We start from the raw sequence: 21,887 nt of genomic DNA on the forward strand, positions 1-21,887 counted from the left end.
TTTATTTTTCATAATAAACTTGTGAGGGGGACATTATCATTCTTATTCTCATCGATAAACGAGTCAAAGCTCAGAGGCATGATCACAGAGCCAGACGGCAGTACAGCTAGGCTTTGAATCCAGCAGTCTGGCTACACTATCCTGCGCCCCCATCCCTGCCCAGGAGGGGGTGGGGCACCATCCCAGGGCTTAGAGTGACTATGAGAAATCATCTGGTTCACTTACCTCTCTCAGTCCCCAGTCCCTCCACAAAGGTGGCCTTGTCCACCTTATAGGGACTCTGCATCTTCCTCAGTCCCCGCTAAAGAGAAAAGCTGCTGGGACCAGGGGCAGCCCTAGTGGCTTCCAGTAAGGTGGGATTTAAGGGAGGTTTAGGATGGCGCAATGCCTGAAGCTCCATCAGGAGAACTTACAAAGTATAGATCAATATAAATATGAAGCCAATAGTCATTCCTACTATAGTATAAATTAGTACGTGTGATTCCTGACTCCCAAATCTGTAACAGGGCCACCCCAGTAATTTTTCTCAAAACATCAGATTGTTCGCCTTTTGCAGAGCTCACTGCAGTTTGTAATGCTGCATTAATAGACGAGCTTATTAAATAGTGACCTTTCCTGATGGTCTGTAAAGATACTAAAGGGTAAGAACTTTGTCTTGTTTTCTTCAGTGCCTGGCACAGAGTAGGTCCTCAATAAATGTTTACCAAATGAAATAATATATTCTTCTATAACTAAAATTTTCAAGAGTAGTTTCTTTTGGGAGTGCAATTCTCCTTGCTCTTTGATACAAACTCCTATTCATCCTTCTAAACTCAGCTCAAATCCCATCTCTTCTGTAAAGTCTTCACCAGGAGGCAGAATTCCCTTTGCCCTCAGCCCCTATTCCTTCCTGTTTTACAGCATTTATTAGGTTATAGTGACATTATCTGGTTCATGATTTTAAGCTCCCTAAGAGCAGGGATGTTGGCTTTGACCTGTTTCTCCAGACTCTGGCTTACTGTACACAACTGGGCAAATATTTGTCGAAGGACTATTTTGGATAACAATAGAATGCTCAATTCCTGGGGGGAACAAGATGGGTGAGCATGTTCCTGTATCCCCCAGGGAGGGAAGGAGGAGGTGAGGCTTAAAGAAGCTTCTTCATTTGAAGTTTGGCAGGCTCTGGGTCTGAGCCACATAATAAGCAATATTTTACATGTCTACACCTCAAGTGTTTCATTTGATCCTTGATTCAGCACTGTTGGGTAGTAGGTTCCTTATCTGTAAAATAGGGATGAGACTCAGAGAGGTATAGTGACTTGCCCAAGAACACACAGCCAAACTGGGACCAGAACTCGGGTCTGCGTGATGCCCATGCCTGGGCTGTCGGGCAAGATTTCGTGTTCCACCATCCAGGCTCCTCCTTTCTCTTCTCCCTTGGGGATCAAGAGACCTCTGCCCTGTCCTGCCCGGGCACAAGAAGATGGACTCTCTCGCACCACATGGGCACCAGAGACATTTCCTGCTCAGAAAGCTTGACGGGGCGGGGTGTGTATATGTGAGTCTCAGATGGTCCCTTAAGTCCCCTCAAGCCTCTGCTACAGGGCTCTCAGCTGGGCTCCTCAAGCCTGCCCGTCCTAGCCCACACCCCGACAAACCCCCAGCAAGCCTGGCCCACATGGGGCAGTGACTCCAGGACTGGGGCTATGAGCGTGAGTGGGAGGAGGCGGCCACAGAACCAGGAGGCACCCACTCCCCAGGGGGCTGCCGGAGGGCTTTCCTCTGGTCTCTCGAGTGGGAGACGCCAGACCCCCAGTCAGGGCTCCAACATGAGGTCCACTAGGAAGTTAGGTTCCTCAGGCCTGTGCCCCAAACGCCATTCCCTGTCCCTCATCCAGGAAGACACATAGCAAGCTGGAGAAGTCATAATAAAGATGGTGACAACCATAACATCAACACCCACCACACACTACATGCCAGGCATTTTATGTAAATATGTCAGCCCACTAAATCCTCAGGACAACTCTGTGACGTAGATCCCATCATGGCTCCCGGTCTACAGGTTGGAAGACTGAGGCTCTGGGAGGTGCAAGGACTTGCCCAGGGGCTCATAGCTAGAAATGGGGAAGCTAGGATTTATCTCCAGGTTTGCCTGCATTCTAAACCTAAACACCCCTGCAGTACAGTCACCCCGTCTCCCAGCAGGCATCTGGACTGGGCTCCCTCCAGGCCCTGGGTGGGGGAAGGGGGCCCTCCCTGGCTGGCCCACCTGTAGTTGTGGAACCAGTTGATGACCGTGTTGGTCTTGAGGTTGAGCTGGAAGGAGAGGAGCTCGATGGTCTGCTGGGAGGGGTAGGGCTCCAGCTGGTAGGCCTTCCTCAGGGCCTCCTTCTCCTCGGGTGCCAGCACCACGCGGGGCTTCTTGATTTGCAGGAGGCTCAGGTCCTGGGGCTGAAGGCAGGGGCTGGGGCACTCTGAACGGGTGGCTGGAGACTCGCTATCTGAGCCCGTGCTGATGAGGCCGTACCTGCGCTTCAAGTAGGCTGGGGCGGGGGTGGGGTGGGGAGGGAGGCAGGAGGCTGAGAGGGGCTGGACCAGACCCTCCCCCCCAGGGGCAGCAGAGGCAGGCCCACCCCAGGCGCTGAGCCTCTGGTCAGCCAACCCTGCTCAGAACCCTTTGTGCCCCAAGCTTGTGGGCCACTCCCAGTCCCATCCTTTCCTCTCCTCCTACAGCCTTCCAAGCCCTCTGCTGGGGCTCTGGCTTGCCCACACCTGCCTGAGAGCCTGGTCATTAGCACCCAGAGTGCTAACACAGGTAGAGGGCTCAGCAGGACACCTCACAGACAGGAAGTTCTCCAGAAAGAGTGCCATGAGGCATTTTCTTGATTGACAGAAGTGTCACTAACACTCACTAAAGATCTTGTTGGGGGTGGGGACAGGGAACCCAGTAAATGCATCTCAACTTCAAATCATCAAAACGGGGGGGGGGGGAAGCCCACTTTAAAAATGGAGAATGTTAGGTATTAGGGTCTCATTAAACTCTCACAGCAATGTGGAGGTAGATGCTACTGACTCTTAATTTCAGATAAAGTAGAAAGAGGCACAAAGAGGGGGAGTAACTTGCTAAAAGTCACACAGCCAACAAGTGGTGGGGCAATTTCTCAATTGTGAAGTCATCTGTGTCAATAGCCCAGCTGTGGCCTTGGCACATGTGTCCCTCACAGCCTGGCTTGCCCCTGGGCTCTCTCTCCTCATGAACTGTCTGGAGTTCCCTAGATGATGACTTCAACTTCTTGAACCCCATCTTCCAACCAGACCCTGAGCTTTGTAAGGTCCAGGAATCCCTGATGCATAGCATGAGATTGTGCTCAGTACCAACCATCTTAGGGATAAAAGGTAATACTGGACACCATAGTCCAATGAAATCTGCAATCTCCTGGCCCCTCCCCCCCACCCCGGAGTCCTGTTTGCTGGCTTAGCTCTTGCTTTGTGCAGAACCCGGGTAGTAGGCAAATGGGGGGTCCGTCCAGTGGTGGGATTCAGCTGGTTCACACTGGCTTGGTAGAAATGATACCGATTTTGTTGAGTTCGGCGAACTGGTTGTTAAAATGGCACTTGTCATCAGGGTTTTCTCTAGGGTGGGTGCCTGGGCAGCCGCCCATTGTGGAAACCACAAACTTATAGTCCTTACTCTTTATTAACATTCATCTGCGCAACAGCATATTTTAAACTCCTGCAGTAATGTTCATTCTATATTCAGGTGAAAAAAATTGCAAGTGAGGATGCCAATCAAGAAGCAATATGGAGGCCCCGGACAGTTGGCTCAGTGGTAGAGCATTGGCCTGGCGTGCAGAGGTCCCGGTTCGATTCCCGGCCAGGGCACACAGGAGAGGCGCCCATCTGCTTCTCCACCCCTCCCCTTCTCCTTCCTCTCTGTCTCTCCCTTCCCCTCCCGCAGCCGAGGCTCCAATGGAGCAAAAGATGGCCTCTGCCTCAGGCGCTGGAGTGGCTCTGGTCGCGACAGAGCGACGCCCCCCAGATGGGCAGAGCATCGCCCCCTGGTGGGTTTGCCGGGTAGATCCCGGTCGGGCGCATGCGGGAGTCTGTCTGACTGCTTCCCCGTTTCCAGCTTCAGAAAAAAAAAAAAAAAAAAAAAAAAAAAAAAAAAAAAAAAAAGCAATATGGACAAAAAAAAAAGCAATATGGAAAAATCTTAAATAACAGTTTTATTGTTTTTGTCAGGTATTATTTAATATTTTTCATTAATATTTTAAAACTCTTTCTTATGACAATCTAGTTTTGTGTACCTCTTTTATTGTTCTTATTTAAGTATTAAATACATGAAATAATAAACTACCTTTCAGTATATCATTTTTTTATACTTAAAAAAACAGTCATTAGGGCGGAGAACTGGTTGTTAAATTATTTGAATCCCACCATTGGATCTATATATTATACATCAGGGAGTTGATGCAGAGGATGGAAGATCAGAGAGGGAGCATTTCTGGGAATATACGATGGGTTGGCAAAGGCTTTACAGCTTTGGGCATGTGGAGGACACTGAGGGAGACGAGGGATTGGACTTTCCATGGGAGAAGTAGTAAGTATTTTAATTGCTTTCAATGATATTCTGCGGAATTACTATTTCTCGTGGTCTCACACCAAGCTGAGACCAGACCACTCGGGCCCGGGATTTATTTGGGCTACAACCAGATGTGGTTCTAACAAGCAAACCCAAGGCTGGACCCCAAAGGGCCTGCAGGCGTGGAGCTCACCTTTCTTCTCCAGCTTCTTCATGTCCCTCAGCTTCTCCACGTTGTGGGGGTCGCGGAGCCAGAGTTGCATGCGCACAAAGGGCTCTCGGCCCTTCAGGCTGAGCTTGTGCCAGGGTTTGGGCCGGGACAGCAGGTCGGACACAGAGCCCTGTGTCAGGCCCAGGATGCTCTCCCCGAACAGCCGCTGCCCTGGGGACAGGGGAGGAGGGTCACCTGTCACTCCAGGCCAGGCAGGGGTGCTCTCAGAATAGACAAGAAAAGGAGGGACAAAGGGGAGACCCAGGAGGCCTCCATTAATTCAGACTCAGGGACAACCTACACCCAGTGTGGATCGAGAGGGGACCTTTCTGCAAAATAGAAGATGGGGGGGGGACCAGAGAGCTACCAACAAAAATACTTTCATACTTTAGATGTTCTTCTTTCCTAGGGGGTCCCTGAAACTGTCTGCAAACTTCATGTGTACAATTAATATCACCTTGTTAGAGAGGAATTTGACAGCTTCTATCAAAATTTCAATGTGCATAGCCTCTGATCCAACAATACCACTGGATTTATCCTGCAGTTGTTCTTGCCCAAGGGCACAAAGACACATCTGGACATAGTTTCAAAGGCAGAAGGAAACTGGAAATAACCAAAATGCCCAGCAGCGGGGTAAAAAATGTAGGGCACCCGTGGCCTAAAACCCTTTACAACAGCTGGAAAGCATGCAGGTGGCCTAATTATTCTAATGTGCAAGGCGGTCCACAGTGTGAATTTTGAAAAGCAAGCTGCAGGACGGCATGTGCATGTCGCAACTTCATCTATACAGAAAAGAGGAAAGAAGAAACTAGTGTTCATATATTCATGTCTGTGTTTAGAAAGTGTTAGATACATCAAAACTGGATTGTGATTAGGCGGCTGGGGGATTTTATTTACTCTTTAACTTATCTTAATTCTCCAGGGACTAAGTCAGAGTTAGATGCCCCCTAGAGGGTCCTGGGTGCCTCAGGGCTGCCTGGCACCTGTAGGCTGGACTCCAGCCTGGGGATTTCACTGTGGAAACTTTTTTCAAGGAGAGCAGGAGCCAAGCAGGGTGGGAAGCAGCATCCCCAGCCCGACCATCCCGTACCTAGGTTATTGTCTGTGAGAACCTCTTTGACCCTCTTGGTGATGGAGTATGTGTCCAGCTCGGGGGACATGGCCACGATCTCCTGGATGCCCCCCGTGGCCTGGCTGCCCGAGTATATCTTCCCACTCAGCGAGGAGCTGGAGCGTCCTTCCGGCTGCTGGTTCTCCTTGCTGCTCTCCAGTGTCAGGCTCAAGGGCTCCTGGGAGCTCTTCTCAGGCTCCATGGGGCTAGGGGGTGGGGACGGTGAGGACCTTGGTTCGGTGGGACTGGCTGTGGGCCACAGAGAGACAGAGAAGGTGGTTACTGCCATCTGGCATAGACACATGCGTGTGGGCAGTCTTGTTAGAGCCAGGAGTCGGCCACAGTCTATTCTGCAACCACCTTAATAATATCTTGGGCAAGGACCACCCTAAATGGGAAAATAAGCAGATGGAAATTTAGCCCAGTGGCACTCACCCTGGGAGGCGCTGGGCTGCTGGCCGATGGCCTGGCCAAGCTGGTCCGAGAGCCACAGCTGCATGCGGATGAAGGGCTCCCGCCCCTTCTGTGTCAGCTTACTCCATGGCTTTGGCCGTGACAACATGTCACTCACACTGCCCTGCGACAGGCCCAGCACCTGGGCATGGGTGGGGCAGGAAGGCTGGGTCAGCAGGTCCCTGGGACATAGGCCATCACTTCTCTCCCCCTAAGACACTGAGGGATCACTGTCTACTCTGTCCCCTGAGAGTCAGGGCTGCCTTCACTTGTCCTCACTTCCCAGGAGCCTGCTGTGCGCCTGCGCTGCACCCCTGCCTGCACCCTCCCATTGCCCTACATGTAAAAGTCCTACCCCTCAGGAAGCCTCCCTGTGCTTCCCACTTAGGTGGCTTCTTCTTCCCCTGGGCTTGCCTGTTTTCCTGCTTCTCTGCTATAGGGAGAGGTGATGTTAACCTACTTAACCACTGGTACTGCAGGGGCACTGACTCATCGGGAGACCCCTGGCTGGGCTGAGCCCTAAGCACTGGCTGGACCAGTGAAGGGATGGAGGAGGGGGCTCAGTGGTTACCCCTAACCAGACGGAAGTGTTTCACTGCTCTAACAACCGCAGAACTGAACACCAGCCTTGCCCATGGCAGCCCTCCCCGTCCCACAGGGCCCATAGCAGCCACATGCAGAGAAACGGGCTTCTGAGGTCACAAGGACCTGGGTCTGAGTCCTGCTTCTGCCCTTTTCTTGCTCACACATGCTTCTTTCCAGACCATGGATGCTGGGGGCTGGGTCCTCAGGTGTCCTCGTTCCCTGGGGCCCCTAGCCCTGAGCCCTCTACCCTCCCCCAGCCCCGTCCCCGTCCTCACCTTCTCCCCAAAGATCCTCTGGCAGATCCCATTCTTGGCCAGCTTCTCTTTGACCTGGCGTGTCAGCTCCAGCGTGTCCACCTCACGGTACATGTAGAGCTCATACTGCTCTGGGGTCAAGGGCGGCACAGTGGGCTTCAGCGTGCGGGGTACATATGCCGGGTAGTAGGCCAGCCGCCCGCCGCTGCCTGACTCGGGGCTGCCCCCCTCGGCCTTGAGCTCACCCAGCCTGGGGGGCTCGTCCTCACCCCCAGCCGCTTCGTCCTCGGGGGCCGTGGGGGCCTCGTCCCCGCGGGGCCAGGCCCTGCCGTTGGGCTGGCCGGAGTGGCTGGAGGAGGAGGAGGAGAGGGAGGGTGAGACGGAGGCGTAGGGGCGGCTGAGCAGGCCGCGGTCAGAGGCCCAGTGCTGGTCGAAGTAGCCAGCGTCACCAATCTCCGACTTGACCTTCCGGATGATGCTCTGCACGAAGGCGGCGGGGGACAGGACGGTGAGGGGTGTTTGTGTGGCACTGCTGCTGGTCCCCCCGCCGCCACCGCCACCGCCACTGCCGTCCTCCTGCTTGACGTAGGCTGGGGCCCCGTTCTGGCTTGCAGCTGCCAGCAAGGGCCGCTCTGGGGGTGAGGGGGGCACCGAGCGGCTCCGGGGGCCAGTCTCCATCTCCAGCAGCGCTTGCTGCTGCGCTTGCATTTCCCGGCGGGCCTGCTCCAGAATGTTCTTGATGGCGTCTTCTGAGGTGCTGGCAGGGGTGGTGCCATTGGTGATGCTCACTGGGGCTGTCGAGGTCTTGGGCTCACCTGTGGGGTGGATGACAGGGAGGCCAGAGGCCCATCATCAGGATGTGGCTCAAAAGGCAAAGATGGTCACAGCATCAGTATTTATACCAGCATAATTTCTGTGTCCATCAGTGGGGGATTAGTTAAGTATATTATGGCCTTCTGTTTCATTTATTCTAACAGCAATATAATAGCATGAACCCAAATGGCCATGGCAGAGAGAATGGATAATAAATAGCAGCATGGGCACATAATGGAATACTATACAGCAATGAAAAAGAAGTCACTGTGCAAAAACTACACATAAATCTAAACATAACCTTGAATGAAAACAGCAAGTCTCAGAAGGTACAGAGTATAAACCACTTTCTATAGAGCTCCAAAACAAACAAAATAAACAATATATTATTTAGTGAAAAACCTTTTTAACAAGAGTAAACAAAAAGGAACAATAGAACAGCGCCCCTCTCTGCCTCTCCCACGATGGGTTCTCGACAGCCCTGGATGGAACCAGATCAACACAGCCCTTTCTCTACTGTGCGTTCTCCACCCCAGTTCCCACAGCCCCATTAAAAATAATGTTAATGGAGGCCTTGGCCGGTTGGCCCAGCGTGTGGGAGTCCTGGGTTTGATTCCCAGCCAGGGCACACAGGAGAAGCGTCCATCCACTTCTCCATCCTTCCCCCTCTCCTTTCTCTCTAGCTCTCTCTTTCTTCCCACAGCCAAGGCTCCATTGGAGCAAAGTTGGTCCAGGCACTGAGGATGGCTGAGGCTCCATGGCCTCTGCCTCAGGCGCTAGAATGGCTCTGGTTGCAACAGAGCAACGCCCCGGATGGGCAGAGCATTGCCCCCCGGTGGACATGCTGGGTGGGGCTTGGTCGGGCACATGTGGGAGTCTTTCTGCCTCCCTGCTTCTCACTTCAGAAAAATACAAAAAAAACCCCACAACAAAACATTTCAGTGGATTTCCAGTTAAAATGTATTACAACAATGGAATATTATTCAGCCATAAAAAGGAACGAAGTGCCTGCTACGACATGGAAGAATCCTGAAAGCATGATGCTAAGTGAAAGCAGACAAACACGCACAAAAGGCCATATGTTGTATAATTTCCAATCATACGGAATATCCAGAATAGGTGGAGCCATAGAGACAGAAAGGAGACTGGTGAGTGCTTGGAGATCAGGGAAGAAGAGGACGGGGAGTGACTACTAAACAGGTACAACGTTTCTTTTCGGGGTGATGAAAATGTTTTGGAACTAGATAAAAGTGGTGGTTGCAGGACACTGTAAATATAGTAATAAATGCCACTGAATTTACTATATTTAAAATTGTTAATTTTGTTATCTGAACATACAGTGATATATGCCTGTGGTAGAGAGCGAAGCAAGCACACAAGTAAGATGGAAATAAAGATCCCGTCCAATCTCTCTCCTGGAGGCACCACACAAAATATTCTCACGTGTCTCCTCGTGCTTTCCTACTCCATGTACGGGACGATTGTACTCGATATGGGAGTGTAGCCTGGTTTGCCCCCACTTTGCTCCCGCGTGCATTTTCCCCCTATGATTAAGTGTTCTCTTATCTTGAGAGGCCGCCTGCCGCACTGAAGGGACCACCTCTGCTTTCCTCACCCGATCCCCCACTGCTGGGCATTTAGGTTGTTCCCTGTCTGTCACTGTTGTGACAATGATAAAGGAAAAGCTTGTGTATAAATCTCTGTGCCCCATCTGGACATGCTCTTTGATTCCCAGAAGTAAAACTCCGAGTTGGATTTCATTTCCTCCCTGGAGGGCTGCTAGCTGTTCTCTGCTTAGTTATCATTCACTCTTGTCAGGGGTGTGGGGCCATAATCTTGGCCTAGTTCCTCTTGCTGAGCTCTTCACAGAATGGAAACCTCCTGGCTGGCTCACCTGTGCAAATGTTGCCTTTCTAATTTCCCTGTTGCCTTGTTTCTGAACCCCCAGTGGAGAAAGCACTGTATAGGGAGTTAGAAGATTGGGGTTCTCCTTTGGTCTCTGTGTAACTGTGAGCATGTCTCCTCCCACCACCGGCCTCAGCTGTCCCGTCTGTTTAGTGGGAGAGTTACATTAGACTGTTTCCCATGGTTCTTTTCACCCCAATATTGTGTTTCATTCACTCTGCAACCTGTGTTGAACACACAGTAAATGTTCACTGAATGGTTGCCTCTTGCTACAGGAGTTGACCAAGAGGAAATTAGTGTGTACCCAGTAGGAGAATGGCAGACTATATGGGTGGGCATTATAGGTTCCTAGCAGGGTAAGCCACCCTCCACCCCTCCCAGGGACCAGCTCCCTGTAGCAAGTAGAGGCTTGGGAATCTGGACGCTTGCTCTGAGTCACCACCAGGGGGCAGAAGACACTGCAAAAGAGAGTGGGAGCGCTGAAACCTGTTCTAAGTTAGCTACTACTACTGTCTTATAACCGTGTTGACAGGTACTGTGCTGGGTGTAGGGATGCAACTCAGTCCCTGGCTGCAACAGGCCTCCAGACCAGTGGGAAGGACAGCCACATCAGTAAACTGTAACGTGAACAAACGCAACAAGAGGGACATAATAACAACATTAACTGTCACAATGGCTAACTTTTCAGGGGCACCTTCTATATGCCAGGCCCTAGGCTGACGGTTTGCCAGGCCTTATCTCATTTGAACCTCAGACAACTTGGAGAATTATTAACACTGTCCTCATTTTATTATTTTTTAAGTTTTAAAAAACTTTTAAATTACTTTTTAATTTTTTTAAGTGAGAGGAGAGGAGATAGTGAGACAGATCCCACATGTGGCCCAACTGGGATCCACCCGGCAACCCCTATCTGGGGCCAATGTTCGAATCAAACGAGCTATCCTCAGTGCCTGAGGCCAACACTCAGACCAACTGAACCACTGGCTGCAAGAGGGGAAGAGAAAAAAGGGGGAGAGAGAGGGAAAGAGAATCAGATGGTTGCTTTTTCTCATGTGTGCCCTGACTGGAATCGAACCCGGGACATTCACATGTTGGGCCGATGCTCTATCCACTGAGTCAACTGGCCAGGACTGTCCTCATTTTAAAGGTGAGAAAATAGAGGCACAGAAAGGCTAAGTAAACTCGCCCAGCATCACACAGCTAATAGACAGCAGGGCCAGAATTTGCAGCAAGGCAAATCTGGCTCCATGACACCCAGCATATATATAATTTGGGGGGAATCCAAGGAGGGGCAGCATCCAATCCATCTGTACAGGGTTGGGGGACTTCCTGGAGGAGCTGACTTCTGCACTTGGTCATAAAGTATGAGGCGTCGTCCAGGGGAACGGCATCTGGGATGAGGATGGCATCGGGGATGGAGATAAGCACGACTAAGAACAGCTCACGCGAGAGGCGTGCAGGGATGGGGAGGGTCTGAAGCCTGCCGAGGACATGGGATTTTATCCTGAGGGCAACAGGAGCCATGGAAGGACTATGAACAGTAATGTGACCATGCATGTGCTCTAGAAAGATCCCTTTGGTGTCTGGGTAAAGTGGGGCCCAGAATGTCATTGGTAAGACGAGCGAAGAGACTATCGCTACGGCCTCACTAGCGGTGGTACTGGCTCACCAGGCTGGTGGCAACTGGGATGGGGGGGCAAGTCTGCAAAAAACACTTAGAGGGGGTGCTGACTGGCTGCTGGGGGTGAGAGGTCAAGGATCAGCCCTCACCTCACCCTGGGTTTCTAGCACCATCTGTGACAGGTTCCCAGCCCTGAGTGGGGGAGGGGGAGGAAAAGACACATTGAATTTGAGATGCCAGTGGGGACCCTGATGGACATGCCTAGCACTTGGCTTGTGGCTCTGGAACACTTGAGAAGTGACCCCCCACAAAGACATCAATGCCCCCATCCTTGGGACTGGTGAATGTCACCTTATGTGGCAGAGGCGACTTTGCAGATGTGGTTAAAGTTAAGGATCATGACGTGGGGAGATTATCCTGAATTATCTGGGTGGGCCCTACATAAGACCAAGGGTGCTTGTAAGAGGGAGTCAGGATGATCAGAAAGAGATGGAATGGGCTACAATGCCGGACTTGACAGGGAGGGAGGGGCCAGGAGCCAAGGGACGTGGGTGCCCCGAGAAGCTCGAAAAGCTGAGGAGATGGATTCTCCCCTCGAGCCTCCAGGGGGAACGTGCCCGCCAACTCCTTCACTAGCCCAGGGAGGCGCACTTTGGCCTTCTGACCCCTAGGACCCTAAGATAATAAATCTGTGTCGTTTCTGGCCACCCAGTCTGTGGCTAACAGCAGCACTAGAAGATGAGTCCAGCACCCCCGGGAAGGTGTGGAAGGCTCAATCTGAGAGGCGGGAGAAAGCAGACAAGTGTTTCCATGGGAACTAGAAGGTACAGATGCAAGGAGGGTGAGACCGACAGTCAGGGTGAGGCTCGGGCCCCGGTGTCTTTGATGAGCTCCCATGTGGTTACTGGTCACTGTATGTCCTGAAAGTTGAGGACATCCAACAGTGCCGACCAGTGCTGTCAGAACTGTGAGATGAGGGAGGCGTTCTGAGTTGTGCTGTCCCATACGGCTGCCACTTGTCACCCGAGCAATGTGGCTAGTGTGCCTGAAGAAGCTGTGACTTTAATTCATTTGAATGGATACAGACACGTGTGGCTAGTGGCTCCATATTGGAGAGCACGTCGGCACTTTCCAGGCCTAGACCCTGCCTGGCTGCGGACTGGGAGAGAGGTGAGGAGGTTCGAGGTGTTTGGATCTTGTCTGGGCGGACAATGGGGAGAGGGGGGCCGAGGCCTTTGCCTGCCTCACTCACCCCCCTTCTGTGACTCGATCTCCTTCTTGGCCTGCTCCAGGATGCTCTTGATGGCGTCGTCTGAGCCTGTCTCTGGCGTGCGAATTCTTGGGGTGATACTGCCTGGGAGAGGCAAGGAGGCATCTGTCGTGGGGACCTGTATGTTGGGGGTCAGTCCCTGGTGCTGGGTGGGGTGAGTGACTGGGCCGATCCTCCCAGGGCCGGGGCCAGAGGGGTGGGGGCCAGACTGTGAGTGTGAGCAGCAGGACCCCCACCCAGCTAGCCGATGTAACACTCTGCGGACCTGCTGGGGACTCGGGCTCGAGATAACAACAACAGAAACAGCCATGATGGCCGCTGCCACCACAGTCTATGGTTCTCAAGCTGGTACTTTGTGCTTTACACTCACTAAACTGCCCCTGGGGCTGACAGGTGGGCAAGATGAGATGCAGGAAGCTAAAAGTGAGTGGTGGAGGCCACCCCACGGGCGAAGAGTGGGACTGGGACTCTCTCAGGTGTCCGCAAGGCCCAGCTGGGGCCCTCTGTGTGGACTAGCCTAAAAATTGTCTGGCAAGATTGGTGGGTCACCCAGGCGACTCGCTGAGGTAGACTGAGGCCCTGAGGTACGCAGGGGACCTGCCGGGGCAGCTCCTGAGACCCAGCCTTCCCCACCATTGTTGAGTTGCCCCATGAGGGCCAGGTGGGGAGAACGGGCAGCCCCAGGCCCCAGAAGGAGGCAGACAGGGTGCTTTCCCTACTTCACAGAGGGGGAAAGCAAGGCACAGGAAGGCAAAGCCGCCAGCCACAGGCCGCCAAGCCGGGCTGGCTGAGACTGGCTCTGAACACAAAGCCCGTTCTTAGACCCGAGCTGCCCTGTGCTGGGCGTGGCCGTTGGAGAGGGCCGCCAGCACTCACCTCGCTGCCGCACCTGAATAGTCCTCAGGGCCAGCACGTTCTGCTCGTCTGACAGGAACTGCTTCATCTTGATGAAAGGCTCCTTGCCCTTCACCGTGAGCTTGCGCCAGGGCTTGGGCCGGGCCAGGATCTCACTGACGGAGCCCTGTGACAGCCCCAGCACGTAGTGGCCGAACACGCGCTGCCCAATGTTGTGTTTGAGCAGCTGCTCCTTCACCTGGAACGCGATCTCCGCCGTGTCCAGCTGCTCTTCCTCGGCCCCAGCTCCGGCCATGCTGCCCCCGCCCCCATCAACCGACTCCAGGCCCCCGGGGGGCTCAGGACCAGGGGCTGGGGTGGCAGGGGCTGTTGGGGGCTTGGTGCCATAGAAGGCTGGAGGGAACACCAGCAGGCTGCCCGCCTCTCCCTTGAAGGCGGCTGGGGGCATCATGTGCTTAGACAGCAGCACGTCCCCTGTCAGTCTCTCCCCTGCCGCCAGGCCAGGGAAGGGGGACAGCGAGAAAGTCTGGGGGCCATCGGGGCCCAGGCTAGAGCCCAGTAGGGGCTGCCCAGGGCCTGGGGACAGGGGGTCTTCCAGCCCTGGCGGTGGCGGGAGCTGTGAAGGAGACAGGTAGGACTGTTCCGTGCCCAGAGAGTCCTTGATGGAATCATCCTCTGAAGGGTCCTCCTCTAGAGAGAGACAGACAGACAGAGGGAGAGAGGAGAGACGGAGAGATAGTAAGACAGAAGCAGATGATGTGGGGGGAGAGAGAGACAGGTAGAGAAATAATGAGAGACACAGACAGAGGTAGTGAAAGAGGGGCAGAGAGAAATTACATGAGAAAGAAATCAGGTATTGAGAGAGAGAGAGAGAGGGAGAAATACAGATAGGAGACAGAGACAGTGGAAGACAGAGAAAGATACATGAGACAGAAATTCAGAGACAGGGAGAAGAAGTGGGAGAAGAGGGGAGGGGGAAAGAGGTGCTACAGGCACCCAGAGCTGACATGGGTTGTTCTGCCAGCGACCCCTCCCCCCTCCCCTTCCTCCCTGTCCTTCAAGGTCTGGGCCAAACATCTGTTCTGGGGAGTCCTCCCTCCTGTCATGAAGAACGTCAACTGAGCGCTTGTGATAGGCTCTGTACCTCGCCCCGGTTGGGGGGAGTTTGGATTAATCCAGCAGGAGGGCCCACTTCCAGGGCTCCCCATGGACCTGACCCTGCCTCCTCCATGAAGTAGCCCATCACAGTCCCTATTTTCAGATGTGGAAATAGAGGCAGCAGAGCTTTGGCCGGGGCCACACAGCTAAATAGTCGTGGAGTCACCGTGTAGGGAGAAGGAGCAAGTGGCCGAGAAGGTGATCTGGGAGTGAGCAATGTCTGTGTGGAGGCGCGCCATGGGTGCCCTCCCTGTCCTGTGACCTCATCCCCCTGCCCAGGAAGGCCCAGGCTGAGTGCAGCTGGGTGTCCCTGAGTGTGTATGTGAACATGTGTGGACAGCCTGTGGGTGGGCTGCCTGCTGGCTCAGCCACAGATGATGCCCAGCTCGGTGCCAGGCACACGGCAGGTGTTCATTCAACACGCACCCCTTTTCTTCATCCCGCTCCTGCCCAAGCAGAAGGCAGTGGTCCATGGGCATGCAGGAGGGCAGAGACCTATGGCAGCCCCACCCAGCCCCTTGGCAACAAGAACATCCCCTCCCTTACCAGAGCTGGCTAAGAGACCTGGCTTCTCCAGCAGAAACTTCTGTGCGGGGAAGAAGGCCTCCTTCGCCATGAGCAGAGAGTCCTCGGGCTTGGCCAGGCTCTGCGGAGACAAGAGGCCGGGCTGAGAGGGCATGGCTGGTGGAGGGCCCTCGGGGGCAGCCTGCCCCACGGAAGAGTGGCTGGGACACTCACCTGGGGAAGGCTGCAGGTGCTGGAGGCCAGCTTCATGGCTTTCAGGATGCTGCCGGAGAGAGTGGGGAGTGTGAGATCAGCCACATCCTCCGGGCTTGGGGAGAAACCTTGGAGGGGCATGCCCCCTAGCCCCTCTTCCCTGACTGAGAACTGCCCTCCCCTGTGGACCCCGCAGGACGCTGGGCTCACTGCAAACATGGCTTTGAGGAGTGGGCGGACGAAATTGGCTGCACTGTAACCAGGGGCGGCGCTGCGCTGCGCTCTCCGACTTCCACACGGCCCCCCCACCCGAACTTATCCTGTCAACCCCCTCCCCCCGGGGCACACCGCTGCCGACAAGCCTGGCTTTCACGTTCTCCTACAGGCAGCTCTTGACACAAAGGACCAAGCATGACGCCCAGGGTACCAGTGCAGAGCAGACAAGGGCAGCACAGAGTAGGGTTTGGTGGGAGGGAGGATGGTGATGCACTTCGCCAGGGAGTTCTGGCCAGGGGAGAGGGCTGGGGGCCACATTCTGCCTAGTACCTCAGCTCTGTTTTAATTTCTTCATAGTCAGACTGTGCCTGGAGCTTCTCTTCCAGCTTCTAGAGGAGCAAAGATGGTTGGGCTGGACAGCCCTGCCCCGGGATGCTCCGCCCACCTCCCCGCCACCCCCTCCGGCCCCAGCCTGACCTCGATGGCCTCAGACTTGGCTGTGAGCTGCTGCTCCAGGTCGGCGATCTGGCTGGCAGAGGCCTCCTCCAGCTCCTGCAGGGAGTTCTGGAGGTGCTGCACGTCCTTCAGCAGCCGCAAGATCTCCCGGTCCTTGGAGGCCAAGGCAGCCTCGAGCCGTGGGCCCGAGCACAGCGCGAAGTTCACCTTATCCTGAGGACGAGGGTGGCTCTGAGGGGCTGCAGGGCTGGCTTCCCCACCCCTGAGCCGCAAACACAATGGGAGACCCAGCTGTGGTACAGTCCTGGTGCTGAGCTCCCCAGAGTGACGGGGCCCCTGTGACAGGCCCCTGGCTTTCCTCCAGCCGCCTCTGAACCTTTGCGTGGGGGCTGGACCCACCAGCCTGGATGCCTCGCCTTCTATTCCTGAAACTCAACAGGCGGTGGTGGGGGAAGTGAGCAGGGAAGGTTTTCTGGAGGAAGATGTGTCTAGGCCGAAATGAAGTTCCAGGATACATTAGTGATTTGGAAGACTGTTTGGCAGCCTCCACTAGAGGGGAACATATGTGCTTCCAGTTGTTGGTATAGATGCAGGAGAAACGCAGGTCCCTGTGTACCAAGACACTGTTCACGGCAGCCCTCTCTGTAATAGCCCCAAACTGGAAACCCTCCAAACGTTTACCAACAAGAGAGTGTGGCGAGACTGTGGTATCTTCCCACTGGAGTACTACACAGCAATGAAAATGAATAAACAACAACTACTCCAACCAACATCTCCCAGATACAATACAGAGTGAGAGAAGCCAGGCACCAAGGTGTGTGTGTGTGTGTTATTCAATTAAGATCAAATAAAAACATCGGCAAAACCATCTGTGCTGTTAGAAGTCAAGGGGTAGCCCCTGGATGGCGACCCAAGCTGGGGCTTACTGAGGGCTGGGAATATTCTTCTTTATCTAGATGCTGGTCATGGGATGTGTTCGTCCTGAAAAATTCAATGTGCTGTATACTTATGAGGTGCACATTTCTCTTTATGTATATTATACTTCAGTAAAACACTTGTTAAAAAAGAAAAACAGCTGGGTCGCCCAGTGGGTTAGAGCGTCACCCCAATACACCAAGGTTGCAGGTTCAATCCCCAGTCAGGGCACATATAAGAATTAACCTATGAATGCATAAATAAGTGGAACAACAAATTGATGTTTCTCTCTATCTCTCTAAAATAAAAAAATTAAGTTAAAAAACAAAAGACAACAGATAAAGGAAGTAGTTAGCAGGGTGAGGAAGTGGTGGGATAGGGTGCTCCCAGCAGAGGGAACAGCACGAAGGTTTGGGTTTCTGGAGTGGGTGCAGGGTGCTCCCCTTCCAGGCAGTAAGAGACCCGTACAGTTGGACCTGAGACTCTGCAGCCACAAGCTGCATGAGGGGTGGTATGTGTCCCCCCCCCCCCCCCCCCGCAAGCCCTGCTGCTTCTCTAGATTTTAGGAAATGGTCCCTTTGTCCTGGATGAATATGAAGAGGCTGCTGTTTGAGGGAACCTGAAATCAGGCTGATTTTGAGCTCAGTTACAAATGAATCTAAGAAGCATTACAAAAACAAAATAAAAATCCACCACTGCCAACCCTGGGTATTCTTCCATGGAGACAAATGACACTTAGAACAGGAAGCAGATGCCATTAACACATTAAATTAATTAGCATTGAGTGCCACTGTTATGCTTAGAAAAGCTCCCCGACCCCAAACCAGCCAAGTTCCCTGTGGCTGATTAGCACAGGTATTTGCTGGGTTCCACGGGGGTTAATTAAGAACCATCAGCAAACTCTCTCTCAGGCATCCCCGGGAGCTCTCTCGCTCTCTTAGTCTCTCTTGTGTTCATTCTTTGTGTTGTGCTGACATCCATGCACACTGACACATGCACACTGCCTCCTGGGACATAGACACAGGTGGACACACCTGTGGACACAGCACACACTGACACACATACCTGCCTGAATACCCATGCTGACAGGTGCACACAGAAATACACAGGCACCAAGGAGACACACTCATACTGGTATCACCAGACACATACAGACATCTATGTGCTCAAAAAGACCATATGCTCTTGTGGTCAAAACCCTAGACACACCAAAACCACACTAATAACAATAGCAGTAGCACCAAATATTTACTGAGCATAGACTGAGCCAAACACCATTTTGGGTACTTTACATGTAATCTTCTCATTAATCGTAGATTTTACTTGTTCAGATAAAGAAACTGAGGCACAGTTAAAGATGGTGGTCTTTTTCCAAAGGTCACAGACACACATTCCAATATTCAAACAGAAAGACAGACATAGACACATGGCCTGTGTATCAGGGCGTCAAGGATTAAAATTATGTCAGTCACTTCAGGTTCCTGGGTAGAGGGAGCAAATTACCCTGGTGTAGACAGTTATGATGTAGGGGATTGTAAAGCTAATGTCTCTTATGCAGAGATCTGGAAGTAAGTGGACCAATTTACAGAATCCAGGGCTTTCTGAGAGAAGGGAGGAGACTCCTAATACACGACAGAAGGGTAGTTTGGGCTGGTTCTAAAATGACCTCTAGACCTCAAAGGGACACCAACCAGGAAGAAAGAGAAAGACCAATCAGACTTAAAGAGAAAACTCAGGGTTGATGACAGAAGATGGACTCTTTGTAACATGTGGCTCTTTGGGAAACCGCATTGGAAGCACCCTGGCATGTTTTGGGAACCAATGGCTGAGTGTGAACGTTAACCTCAGATCCTGGTATGTGGCCCCACTTTGTTCTGGGTCTTCAAGAATATTGAGAACCATTCACCCATGCATTCACCAAGAAGCATGAGATCAGTGGTCAACAGCGACACCTGGTGGCAGCCACCAAAACTGCACAGCTGCTCGGATTCATGGTCCCACCTCTCCTGCCCTCTTGCCCAGTGGGCATCCGGCAATAGGAATGAATAATCCTCTTCGGGCTGAGTAGGTTCCTGGCATTTTTGAATTTTTGAAAAATTGGGACTGAAGGGATTGTCAAAGGAAGATACTGGACTTTCAGTTAATCAGGATGTATGGAAGTTTGAGCTTGAAAAGTTAAAAGAGCTGGGCTGTATTTCTACCCTTAGATGGTTGAAGCAAGTCATAGTAATTATGTTTAACTACACAGTGACCTTGGCAGTTATGATGCTACTTCCACTGTGAACATACAGGGACTCACACATCCAGGGGCATAATTTCACATAGATGCACATGATCAACCCACATATTCATACCCACAACACATAGCCCTTCCTAACCTTTTCCTCTGGCCCTCCCATCATGCTTACCCCACCGGGGCCCTGTGGGGAGCAGCAGGCCAGGCGGATGGAGCTGTTGACAGAGGCGAGTTGTTCCCGAAGACTTTCCACCTCCCGCTGGGCAGCCTCAGCTCTCTGGAGAGAATGGGACAAATGTGGTTAGGAGGTGAGTGGGCCACACTGGATGTCACCCTGGCCCTCCACTGTCTCCCTGCATCATCTCAGGCATGGGCTGGAGAAGCAGGGCTCTGAGGGTTCGGGGTCCTACTTTTTGGGTTTGGGACCCTTTGGTTTTTGGTTTCCCTAAGGTTCTTGAGATCCCGAGAGGAGTCAGAACACTCCCAATCCAATAGGGCACAGAGGGATATGCTGTCTTGATGGGCAAGTTTTCACACACTTCCAGGCCCCTTCTGTCTGCCAAGTAAGCTGCAGGCCTGTCTGGTTAGAAGGTAGGTTTGTCCCCAGATCCCAGGCCACTAAATGTGGAATCCTGGATGGGGCATCTGCTGGGGTTGGCTTCCCAGCCCACAAGCTGTTGCAGACCCCTGGGCAAGTCACTTCCCCTCCCTGGGTTTCAGTTTTCCGTCTGTGAAATGGGGGACATGAAACATATCTACTGCAGAGGCGTGCTGAAACCCTTCCAAACTAGAGCAAGGCAGCTTACTGAATTGGGTCTCTTGGGGGAGCTTACCTCTTCAAACATTTCAGAGAAGAAAAAAAAAAAAAGCCTGGGAGGAAGCACCTAAATGTTAACAACACAGCCTCATGGCTTTGGGGAGAATTCTGTACTTTGTCACTTCCTGGGTGTGCGACCTTGGGCGAGAGATTTCACCTCCCAGCTTCAGTTTCCCTATCTGCAAAACGGGGAGCATACAAGCAACAGTCTCGCAGAGCTGCTCTCCAAGGAAGTGATTTGGGAAGCCCCAACTCATTAGGCGTCTCAGCTTGGTGCCCGACACGTATAAATGTGTCGGTTACGGGTTAACTTTATTAACATCGACAGGGTATGTGGGCTCTGGAGCCATCACTTGAAAAATTAAAACAGCTGTGGCTTTACTTTTACCTTCTGCTGGTGACACAGGCCACCGGGGTATGTTTCACTTACACACTGGCCTTCACAATCAAGATGCTTTCCCCACTCTGTACACACGGAGAATCACACACATCCATTGGCACACTGGTTAACTTATTTTTAACGGATTTGTTTGTTTATTGGAATCCTGCCTCATTCCCGAAAAGGATCAAGTCAGCTTTGTTTCAGGGGTGTGTGAGAAAATATTTTTGCTCCTGCCCAGTTAGGGTGTTCCGAGCAAATGTGACGGAAACTTGGGATCTGGGCTAAAAGACAAGCCTCGGAAATCAATTTCTGGCTGGTGAGAACTGCAGAGATTTAGAGATTCACCTCCCAGAAGGTACGTACGTGTTTACGTTTGTGGGGGAGGGGAGTGACCCAGGCTGTGGAGACGTCCCCTGTGTTGTAGAGCAGAGTTTGTAGCTACCAGTCTTATCTTCCCCCAGAGAGAAGCTTTTGCATTCCAGATGCTAATCACCCAGAGTCCTTGCCCTTCTGTTTTCCAGGAGAGAAACTTACCTCCCTCTCTCAGAAGATCCCTCGGCTATGTAACTACCCAGATTACTATTTGGGGTCCCTCACCAACAGTGCACACTGCGGCGCCTGGACGGTGACACCTGGTTTTCATCTCACCCTTCCAGGGTAAGAATTGGGGCAGACCGACATGGTTATGGCTGTGTGAGTGATAATATCGATCTGCTCTGCTCCGGAATCCTCTCGTTCACATCCAGGATATTAAAAACCTATTAGGATGACATTTATTTTCTTCTCCACACTTTTCTATAATAAGCAGGTTTTAGTTTTATACTCAGAAAAAGTAGACATAAAAAAATATTTCGTGTTGAAACTACTCTAAGATCCTTTTTCTCTAGCCTGGCTGGCAGGGATCCAGAAGTCTGAGGACACAGGGTGCCCGCGTGGCTACAGGGACAGGTCCCCTCCTGCCATGCTGGAGTGGGTATAGAGTGGTACAACCCTGCGGAGGGCAGTTCAGCCACATCTGCCGAATTATAAACACACAGACACTTTGCCCCGCAATCCCACTTCTGGGAATTTACCCGATACAGTGACTTGGGCATGTACGAAATGGCATCTGTACAGTTATTCACTGCAGTATTGACGATGATGGTAAAAGACTGGAAATACCATAAATGTTCACCAATAGGGGACTAGGTAGCCGGGGGGTGGGGGGTCGGCAAACTGCAGCTGCCGCCCGTTTTGTGAGTACAGTGTTGCTGGCACACTGCCATGCTCGCTTGTGCCCACATTGCCCGTGCTCACAGAGACCTGCAAAGCTGAAATGAACTGATCCCTGATCCTTTCCGGAGCATGTGCC

General features: G+C 52.5%; 1 protein-coding gene across 5 annotated transcripts in view; it reads right to left on the minus strand.

Moving 5' to 3' along the window:
• CUX2 (cut like homeobox 2) overlaps positions 1 to 21,887 on the minus strand; it is a 229,700-nt gene that overhangs the window by 3,823 nt on the left and 203,990 nt on the right. The window contains exons 10-22 of one of the 5 annotated variants that reach the window (XM_066370930.1): positions 19,480 to 19,614; positions 16,208 to 16,399; positions 16,061 to 16,119; positions 15,536 to 15,584; positions 15,344 to 15,464; positions 13,661 to 14,329; positions 12,767 to 12,868; positions 7,421 to 7,990; positions 7,197 to 7,306; positions 6,319 to 6,478; positions 5,863 to 6,132; positions 4,755 to 4,943; positions 2,249 to 2,522 (exon numbers count right to left, since the gene is read on the minus strand). In XM_066370930.1, the coding sequence (XP_066227027.1) occupies positions 2,249 to 2,522; positions 4,755 to 4,943; positions 5,863 to 6,132; positions 6,319 to 6,478; positions 7,197 to 7,306; positions 7,421 to 7,990; positions 12,767 to 12,868; positions 13,661 to 14,329; positions 15,344 to 15,464; positions 15,536 to 15,584; positions 16,061 to 16,119; positions 16,208 to 16,399; positions 19,480 to 19,614 (2,900 nt within the window). Of the gene's footprint in view, positions 1 to 2,248; positions 2,523 to 4,754; positions 4,944 to 5,862; positions 6,133 to 6,318; positions 6,479 to 7,196; positions 7,991 to 12,766; positions 12,869 to 13,660; positions 14,330 to 15,343; positions 15,465 to 15,535; positions 15,585 to 16,060; positions 16,120 to 16,207; positions 16,400 to 19,479; positions 19,615 to 21,887 lie in introns of all 5 variants that reach the window. The other 4 variants (XM_066370929.1, XM_066370928.1, XM_066370927.1 and 1 more) reach the window with 4 other exon arrangements.

The sequence above is a fragment of the Saccopteryx leptura genome, chromosome 2 (assembly GCF_036850995.1).
Source record: "Saccopteryx leptura isolate mSacLep1 chromosome 2, mSacLep1_pri_phased_curated, whole genome shotgun sequence".
NCBI classification, from domain to species: Eukaryota; Metazoa; Chordata; class Mammalia; order Chiroptera; family Emballonuridae; genus Saccopteryx; species Saccopteryx leptura.